This window comes from Glycine max, chromosome 19 (genome assembly GCF_000004515.6).
Source record: "Glycine max cultivar Williams 82 chromosome 19, Glycine_max_v4.0, whole genome shotgun sequence".
NCBI lineage: Eukaryota > Viridiplantae > Streptophyta > Magnoliopsida > Fabales > Fabaceae > Glycine > Glycine max.
The window spans coordinates 141,695-152,304 of record NC_038255.2 but is presented as its reverse complement, the minus strand read 5'-3'; the positions used below and the strand labels follow the sequence as shown (position 1 = coordinate 152,304).

Sequence of the window (10,610 nt, the reverse complement as noted above, 5' to 3'; positions counted from 1 at the left end):
CGATAAAATTAACAGCAGATTGTGTGTGGCACGTACAAATAACAGATCATGTTGAATGCCAGCTAAATTTTTTTGTGCTGATTGTCATCAAACTCCGTTTGAAAATACTCTTACAAACTCATTCTTTTTTTAATGTTAGAAGAATAACAGGTTTTTTTTTTTTTATAATTTAATTTAACTATATGAACTTGTAGAGTTGGGAAAGCTTTCTAGCTATCCCAGCTTATTGTTGTGGGGGATTTTACAGTTTTAGACTTTAGCTTGTGTGTGTATGAACTAAAACACTTACAGAGTCTATTAAATGAGTTGTTTTGCAGGCTAACTTGACCCAAACCTTTTTCCTTATGAATTAAGTCGCTCCTTTTTCTCTTTTCCTTTAATAACTAATTTGGTAATTTGTCAATTTGTATGAACAGTTGAACATTATAAAAAATGAATTGAACATAATAATTCAGTTTCATGGTTTGAACGTCAAAAGCAATATGTACGTGCATGATAAATTGATAATTTGTAACTACGCTGAAGCTATATCCAAACTGTCAAAAGTTGTAACTTCCATCATAATACAAAACAGGATAGTAGTATTTCACCAGTAAACCCAATTCCACTTGTGCTCATGTATAAATATGTAAATGCAAAGAGTTTTATATAATATTAAGAGTCGATAGTCAGTTGGGTGTTACTACAGAAAATGAGGGTGAAAAATTCATAGATGAGTATATGAAAAATTATATTCAAAACTAATTCTTGAAATTTTCACCCTCAAATTTATAAGAATACCAAACTGACTCTTAAATTCTCCCCCGTCCAACACTCCAAGTCATACATTGGTTGCAGCAAAACAAAAGACAAGCTAATGATAAAACCATGTGATCTGTAAGCAGCCTACTCAATTTTTCAGATGTAACAACTACGCATCAATATCTGTAACATTATATGATTACTTGATTAGTAAAACATCTCATCTATGTTTCACCTCTTGTGATGACCATGATGCCAAGGATTTGAGATGAAAAGCAATTATAGACTGCATCATGGTGTTCTGGCAAGATTTGTCCCAGCTTCTCACAAACATACCATCAAGATGAGAGATACTGTAACCTGTGACAAGCTAATTGTTGAATTTTTAGAACTATACAGCCTCTAAATTTGAAGAACCTGACAGTGAACTATGTGACTTTTGAGTCGGTTTCTCCCAGCAAGACTAGACCACCGATTTGTGACCAAGGTCTTGAACTGTCCTTTCCCAGCAATAGTTTCCCATAACTGTTCAGGAGATGATCCTTTCAAATCTTCAAGTTTTGAAACATCAACCAGAGAAATGCTCATATTATTACGGATGATACAGAGTTTCCCATTCAGGGGGACAAGAGCAGCATCCTCCAAAGCCCGTGAGCTCCCCGAATGCATTTTACTGTCAATATGCTTGCTCCATGAATCAGCAACCTCATCATAAACCCGAATCTTGCAGCCGTCCTTGCAGTCTAAGGCATAGAGCTTTTCATTTAGGGTACAGCTAGGGTTCCTCCAGCCAGAAACCATTCCATCATAAATAGGGTACCGGTTATCGTTCTCTGGCTGGTAGACCTCACTCAGAACCTGCCGATGAGAACCGAGTCCCTTCAGGAACCACTTCCCATCATAGACAACTCCTATGAAAGGCACCATTGCAGTGCTCATATCTGAAATAAATGACCATCTATTCTTGTTGGGATCATACACTTCAGCTGATCTCAAGGACCGGTGCACACCCTCATTCTCCCCACCAGCCACATACAGACAATTGTTTATGACACAGGAGCTAAAGAAGTGCCGCCTACGAAGCATATCTGGGGCACAGTGCCATTTATTTGTCCTAGCACTATAAAATATGACACGTCTCATGGATCCCTTTAGTGGGTCCTTCCCTCCAAACAGGTACAGGTGACAGCCATTGAGAACAGCACAGCCAAAACCAAGAGCTCCAGAATATTCCTTAGGAACAGGTGGCAGGGGCTGCCATAGATGGTACACAGGATCAAAGGCATGCCATGATATTTTTCCATCTTGGTCCCTCTTAATGACATATATCCACTCTTCTGCGACTCCAAGACTCTTGCAGAGAGAGTATAAGAAGTTACCAACCAAAAGACGTTATCATCTTTTGCAGACTAGCCGAAGTTTACGGTGTTCAACTCGTGTGACTTGGATTAGCCAAGCAATAGCCAGATCATCAGGGAGTCCTGGAAGTAGAGGGGATTGATTACGGCTTCTGTCACCATGTGCCGACTTTGTTTCTAGTTGGGTGAATGGATGGTTAATGTCAGGTTGAAGACAGAACTTTGTTCCAGGGACATTGTTCTTTGCTCCAGCAACGGTTTTTAGACCTGTATCTACTCTGCATAAACACGCAGTTGTATCAACCTGCACAAACACATTTGAAACAGAAAATTTGTTTATCTACACTTTTAATTAAAATGAAAGCACATCCTTTTTTTTTTCCGGTAGTATGTGAAGTTATGATCCATGGACTCAAACATGAGACATTGATGTCCCACAGCAATATAATACATATAATACTTGAGATGCAACAGATGGAGCACCTTGTTTACTAATAAAATAAACATTAATTAGTGAGAGCAGTCTTTCAGTTTCAGATAAAGTCGTATATACATAAGCTAATCACCAATTTATAAATCATGAAAAAATAATTTACAATAAGCTTTATGACATTTTGATGAATATTGAACTGCATGAGTTGGCACGCACAATATGATAAAGCATTTGAAGGTCTTATGTAATGTGACCTACATCAAGTTCGTCCTAGGAAATAAATCATAGTACACAGACCTCAAGCCTCAAACGATTGGTCCATGTTAGAAGACTAGTTCTGTGTCCAACAATCCCCAAAATTCAGGATGAATAACATGCTTAACATTTTAGGAAATACTGAGAATTTGGCAGTTAGATTATTCAAAATATTGTCCTAATCTAAACACCAGGATCACAACATTTAATTTGTAAGCATTTGTCATCTATAATGCCCCCAAAGCCAGTAGCAACATTTCAGTACTAACCTAGCATTGGGTTTACCACTTGACCTCATAATCTAAACATGAAATGGCATATATTATAAACTAGTAAAAGGAAAAACGGGACATAATAAGCTAATTACCAATGGAGGTTGAATAACTCTGTCCATCAAATTCAGCTCTTCCGACAAAGATAACCAGTACCACCAAAAATCGAGTCTTTTATTATCTCTCAAACGCCATAACCCCCTTTTTCTTCTTCCTCGTTAAGGAAAATTGAAACTTGAGAAGGAAATGAATCAGAAAGCGTGATGAAGGAGGAGACCCATGTGGAATATGAGAAGCTCCAAATAAAAAATTGCCAAAAATATAGTCAAATCAAATTGGGGGCAAAGGGGGAAGCATTGAAAGAGGTAAAGAGACAGCCTTTCTCCTTTCTTTGGTTCTGTTCTTACCATCAAACTTCTCAGTGGAGTTTAGAGCCCATCACCTCAACTCAACTCAACGGCACAACCTCCAAGCATAGAAATTGAAAAAAAAAATTGTATTTTATTTTGATCCATACTAATTGCTACACTCTAAATCAAACACATAGTCACATATAAAGATTTACAACAAAATAACATGGATCCAGCATAAAAAAAAACTCTTAATTGTATTTTTTTACCTTCAAGTTTTTTAATTTTTGATGAATTTTACTTCAATAAATTAATTTAACTTATTTTACTCTTAATTTTTAAAAAATTTACGAATTATTTTCCGTTACTTTAACTTAACATAATTATATTTTTTATTCCAATATTTTTTTTGGTAATTTTTTCATCCAACTTTTTTATTTTTTTAGCAAATTTTACTTCAATTTTTTTTATAAATTTTATCCTAATTTTTAAGTTTATTAATAAATAAATGATATAAGGTAAAATTCACAAACTTTTATTTTATTTCAAGCTTTGCTATTGCCGTTCTTGACACTTGAACACTTGAACCAGTCAACTTCATCCTAAATACAAGTTGTTACTTGACATTAAAATTTAGTTATCATCAAAGGTGTAGTAAAAGTTAAGTGTTAAGATACTAAATGAAACTATATATTCATCTAACAAAATGGAACTACATATTTTCCCTTGGTAGGATGATGTCTCATCACAAAGTTTTGAGAACTAAACAAATTATGTGGCTTAGAACTTGCAAGGCTTTGGATGAAGGAAGAGCTCAAGGCATTTACATTTTGAAAAACTCCTGCATGATAGATAAAAAGGGATGGAAACATTTTTTTCATATAATTGTTGCTTTAACATCTAGCTCGTTTTCTAAGAACTTGTGCATGATAGATGAGTTTAATTATCTAGAAGATAAACTTGGTAAACATTTTAATGTCAACTAGTTTGATCAAAAACAAATATTCCTTCATGAAATATCTCTCTGCTTTTTGCAGCTGCTTTTGTTTTGGACCAACCTACACATACTCGATTCGTCGTCTACTTGTCCCATTTGAAGCCGATTCCTGGTTCCGTGCTCTGTAACGACGATTCACGCAGAAAAGAAATGTTTTAGAGTGTAAATATATTTTAGTTAGTTTTTAGTTTTTTTATTAATTGAAAAATTTATATAATTATTTGATAAATAAATGTTTTTAGTAATTTTTAGTGTTTTTATAAAATATTAGTTTTTATCTTTTACTTTTTATATTTACTCATTATTTTTTTGTTCTTGAATAGTTATCATATTTCTTTTTTGATCTTTTTTATTTTAAGGTAAGTTTTTATTATTTTTACCTATTTTTACATATGATAGGGTTTTTTTTATTTTTATCTTTTTATTATATTTTTTAATCTAAATTTTTTGATTCAAACTCAAATATTATTTGAATAATTCAATTTTAACTTTGACATATTTATATTTTTTATTATAAATGATATTGATAATGATATTCTCTTCTTTCTATATTAATAAGTTTAAAATTAATTTGATACTAAAGTTGTAAATACTATAAAAAATATTTTTTTTATCAAGAAAATCAAACTAAAATTTGTATAAAAACATTACATAAATATGTTTATTTATATAATTTTATATTTTTCAACTATTTTAACAAATAATTTTATTAAATACTTATAATTTAATAAAATTATTTTTCAACTTCAAGTTATAATTTTCAACTAACAATTAACTTTTTAATTTTTATGCAACTTTTTTAGTTAATTTTATCTGACATAATCTTAATCTTATTTAAAACTCCTATATTGATACACTTACGGGTTTAAATTAAGGATCAAGTTATCAACAATCAATTAAGTTATTATTTAAGTATAACTACTCTTTAATAAACTAGGGTCAACCATAATCCAGCCTTATTTGGTACTTATTGGTATAGTCAAGTCAAAGACACTAAAAAAAGGATCTTCCAATAAAGGTGGAAGAATCCGTATACAATATTAATTGTACTACCAAGGACCAGGTATATAGCTACAACTTACAAAGGTCTTGGAATAATGAACATTAATACTCATTATTATTCCCTTATCATCACAACAATATTATAAAAAATTTAATACAATCTAGACATTATGTATATTCAAATTAAATTTCCCAATATATCAGTCATCGTAAGAGGTGAAGAACCTAGAGAAATTGTCTTTATACAGCAATTTTGTACATTTTTTGTATAATAAAGAGAGAAATAGGGAATAAAATGATGCTAACGAAAATTAAATATAGAGAAAATATAGTATTATAAAATAATGTAACAGAAAAATCTTTTGTCTAATACTATTTTTTTCTCTATACTATAACTCCCTGGCTATATATTCATTAGTTTCCACTTTTTTTTTTTGAATTAATGAAGGAGTATATATATTGAGGTCTACTTGCAAGATATTAGCTAAAGACAGTCCCAATAGGGCTAGCCAATTTCTCCAAGTTGCTATTCTAAAGCCATGATTTCACACCACCCCCTTTGATGCTTGATCTTGTAATATTTGAGTTGGCTTCATTCCAAATATACATATATTAGTTTTAAACTGTCCTTTTCTAACTAAAATCTAAAGGAATATCAGGAATGCATTTTGTGAAAAAGCATAGATCCAGAATATATAAACTAGTTGTTGCCTATTCATAAGGAGACTATGCTAATCATATGGAGGAAAAGATAAGGATGCTACGTCATGATTCCAACAAGTCACACCCTTTGTAAGTATAACCTGCAACTGCTAGGGGTGCCTAATGACTAAAAGAAAAGGAACTCTACAAAGGATAAATCTTGGAAAATAATTAAGAATGGTGTTGCTCAACTCAAATTAAAGAAAGCAGTTAGTGTTGACCTTGGCCATATAATTTTTATTTATTTTTATTAAAATATAGCGTAGAAACTATAATTTATAGCCATGTGTGGGATTCGACAGGTAAGTTTGATGAGGAATCGGGATATATATATAGAACAAGACAAGAAGATATATATCACAGTGTGGCAAGGTATGACTAATGTGCAATAGAGGGATAAAACTGCATGATGAGGTACACTTCTGAATGCCATCGATCTAATGGTCCAGACTTTAGAGTTGTGGCCACAATTTCTTTTTTAGAGTACGTTTACCATAAGGAGAAAACATTTTTTAGGGTTAAGTTAATGCAAGATTTTTTTTATAGAAACCATCCAGATTCGAGTATATGAATATGATGCACCCATGAGAAGTGCTACTTGCATATTGGAAGCTCCACTACAAGCAAATGAAAATGTTAACGGTAAACAACACATTATATATGTTAAATTATGAGCGCTGGTGATCGATAATATATTTATTACTTAAAAATTACAAAATTATGAGTGACACATTGAATAAGAAGTAGAACTAATAAATTTTAATTCATAATAGAGTGTGTTCATGAGAATTAATTTTTACATTCATTCACCAATCTATCAAAACTCATGTAATTAGTACAAGATTGGGCGTTAGAAAAAGTAATTAAATTTTGAATTTGATACACCCTTGCAAGTAAAGAATGGAGAATTTTTTTTATTCTGATGAATTGACTGATTCTCTATTTGGCACTCTACTGTGCTTATAAAAGGAGAAGGAAACTGCCACCATGTATCTTCAATTCAATTTCTTGCCTTCTCAGTCTCATTAATTAGTTCAATATATATATGATGTCTTCTTCCTCTAGTACTAGTAGATGGACGGTTCAGGAAAACAAAGCGTTTGAAAGAGCTCTAGCAGTTTATGACAAGGACACTCCAAACCGTTGGTGCAACATTGCAAGGGCTGTTGGTGGAAAAACTCCAGAGGAAGTGAGGAGGCACTATGATCGTCTTGTGGAGGACATTAGGCGTATTGAGTCTGGCCAAGTTCCCTTTCCAATTTACAGGAACCTCCAAGATGGGGCATGATAGATATCTCTCTCTCTCTCTCTCTTTCCTCCACTCATATCCAAAATCATCAATCACTACCTACAACAATACTATATATATATACCCTTTATATAATATTCTTAAAACTTTATGCCGTAAGTTATTTAATCAAGGCAAAAAGAAAAAGAATGTGAATTTATCACAGTGTATGTCTATGTATTTTTATTACCTTGAAATAATAGTAATGTGGAAATGGGTACTGTACGATAGATAATATTGCATGCATGTGGTTGTATTTATCAAAGTTAATTGCCATGTACTGATAAAACATAATGTTGTATGTATCAGCGGCACAGTGCTTTTGCTTTACGAATCCTATTTCTTTATATATATAAAAAGTAAGAATGGAAGACAATTATTTATAATAACACTTATCTTACTTAATAGACTCGGTTAGTTACAAATTGTATTTCTAATATGCGATTTAGTAGACAAATCAGTTATATAAACACGCGAACCCAAATTAATTAGAAAATTAATCTTTCTACTGGGCGTTTGCAGTCGTGGATTTTTTTTAAAAGATTTGCAATCATGGATTATGTCAGAAATTTACCGTAAAAGTACTAGTTTGTATTTTCACATTATGGCTACATTTTTTTCAAGGTATCTCTCAAATCATAACTTAGTCCCTCGAATTACAGATTTACAGATATTTATTCAAGTGACTCCCAATAAATTAATAATTATATCAATTATATCTCAGTTATTTAACAAATAATTTTATCAAACATGTAGAATCCAACAAATCAATTTTAATAGTTTTCAGTCTCAACTAATTTTGCAGGATATATTTAAATAAACTTTAAGTACTTTTAAGAGAGAAAAATAAGAAAAAAAAATAATTTTAACTTATAAAAAAACTTATTTTATTTTATTTCCTTCTCTTACAAGTGTTTACATATAAGTTTATCTAAACATGTCCTTAACTATATTTTGACAAATATAATCCTAAGTTTATCTTCATCTTTTTAGGAGAGTTAAATCTATTGATATATTTTTATAACACCAAGAATATCTTTCCATTCCATTGATAGTCGACTAACAACATATTAGGATAACCATTACAAAATTATATTTAAGACAAAAGTAATTTTGTTAATAAATCAATATCTTTACGTATATATATTTATTCTCCTTTTATTCCATGAATTTACATTCACAATATTTTAAATGACAAACCAAACATGTACTGATTCCTTCAAAAGCAAACTTTATTGACATTTCCAGCTCTTATAGCAAAACAATCACTATAAAAAGATTGAATTGTTTCCCAAAACAGAACAAAAAAGAAATCTTGCCTATTTGGGAAATAATTCTACTTGTTAAAAAAATTTGAAAAATGCATCTTATTGGTTGTGAATTTCGTCTTGGGATTTTCCCTTGGTCCTAAGTATGTAGGTGAAATGTCCCAGCATGATGCGCCTTAATCTAGTGTCCTCTGGTTGTGGTTGTGATGTAGCCTTGGGGGATACAACTCTCTCTGGCTGCTGTGCTTCTGTGCTGTCTCTCTTTCCAAGCAAGCCACCATCACCAAAGAAGTTGCTCACTGATGATACAAGCCCAAGATGAGAACCCATCGACTTGCTTGCACCACCACCACCAACACTTGCCCCAGATCTTTCCTTTATAATAATTTCAATGGCTTCTTTTTGTGTGCTGGATCCAGTGCATCCAAATCTTTTAACAGGTTCTGTGTAGCTGGCAGGAGGTAATCCCGAACACTATTTGCAGGAAGATTTATAACACACACATATATATACTCAAAATAAGAAATGAGATAGGAAAGACAGAGTAAATACTCAAATTTATCCACAAAAGTGTGATGATCTGACAAATTGATATCTAAAATAAAAAGTACAAATTGATTACATGATTAAGTTGTAAAGTTTATCAATCAATTTATCATTAAATTATTTGCATGATTAAGAAGGAAGGAACCAGCAGAAGCAACGTAGAGTTGAGATTTGAGTTTGGCGAGACGAAGTTGGTAATCGGTGATGGACAGCTTGTGTTCGGAATCGTTTTTGAGTTGGAGAAGAGTTTGTGGATCAGACAAGTACTCTTGGAGGCGAATGGCCTGGTCGTGGCGACCATCGTCGAGAAGCTCCACGCAGTTGCACGGCGAAGAACGCTCCACCTCCATCTTCTCTATTCACTCTCTTTCTTACACTTTTGTTTTCTCTTTTTTTCATTTTCGTTGATACCTCAGATTAGGGTCATAATCATAACGTTTATTAGGACAGTTACTAAGGCACCCCATTTTTTGCTTGGTACACCTCCTATATTTGTAAAGTCTTCATCTTATCCTTCTCACCTCACTCAATCTCTTCTCTCCATCGCTGAACAAAGCATGTCCTATGAGAGCATGGAGGCGGTTGATCGTCAACTTGGGTCAGGGATAGTGTTGAAGCAAGAAGTGATGTGTATTGCCGATTGAATAATCTAATAAGAATTAGGATCAAATTAAAGTATATAGGTGATACACATAAATACATTACAAATTACTCAATTTGTAACTATACTATGGTGGTGTGACACATGATGGTGTGACACATGATGTGTTTAAAATGACATGATGATTCATGGATTATAATGATGCATGTGGCGGTAATGAATTGTTGGGTGGGGGCATGGTGGTGGATTTGGTGTGATGTGGGGGCATTCAATGTGGCAATGGTGGTGTTTGGGTGTGGGGGGTGGTGTTAGGTGGAGGTGAATGTTTGGGAGAGAGATAACTAGAGTTTTGCTTAGGAGAAGAAGAATAAAAAAAAGATATTAATACAAAATTTGAAGTTGCATTAAGTAATTAAGTAATTGCTCCTTTTTAGTTTCAACTTCTTCTCTTTTATCCTACAAATAAAAAATATAATAATTTTACCCTTTGTCTCAACGAAATTATTAGGACAATATAAACTATTAAAATACCCAATTAGTTTAAATAGAATCTGAAAAATATAGTACTATCGTGTCCTAACATTTCATTTAAACAAAGGGTAAAATAGTAATATTTTCTATTTTTTTCCCAGTGTAGGATAAAAGAGATGCCACTTTCAATATTTTAATTTATTTTTAATAACTAATCATCTTAAAAATTGAAATAATAAAATGTTAAATGAATATTTATTTATCTATACATTTTATATCATACCAAATTTTAACAGCAAGTATTTGCGGATCGGAGTTTTTTCCAC

The 10,610-nt window shown here is 32.2% G+C and overlaps 1 protein-coding gene and 1 pseudogene across 1 annotated transcript; one reads left to right on the top strand and one right to left on the bottom strand.

Annotated features, from left to right (window-relative positions):
* Window positions 1-624: 624 nt before the first annotated feature.
* On the bottom strand, window positions 625-3,581 carry LOC100784379 (F-box/kelch-repeat protein At1g55270-like; annotated as a pseudogene).
* Window positions 3,582-7,155: 3,574 nt separating this feature from the next.
* LOC100784910 (transcription factor RADIALIS) lies at window positions 7,156-7,634 on the top strand. Its single transcript, XM_003554784.4, has one exon. The coding sequence runs from the start codon at window positions 7,156-7,158 to the stop codon at window positions 7,396-7,398; it is 243 nt and encodes an 80-aa protein (XP_003554832.1). The 3' UTR covers window positions 7,399-7,634.
* The last annotated feature ends 2,976 nt before the right edge of the window (window positions 7,635-10,610 follow it).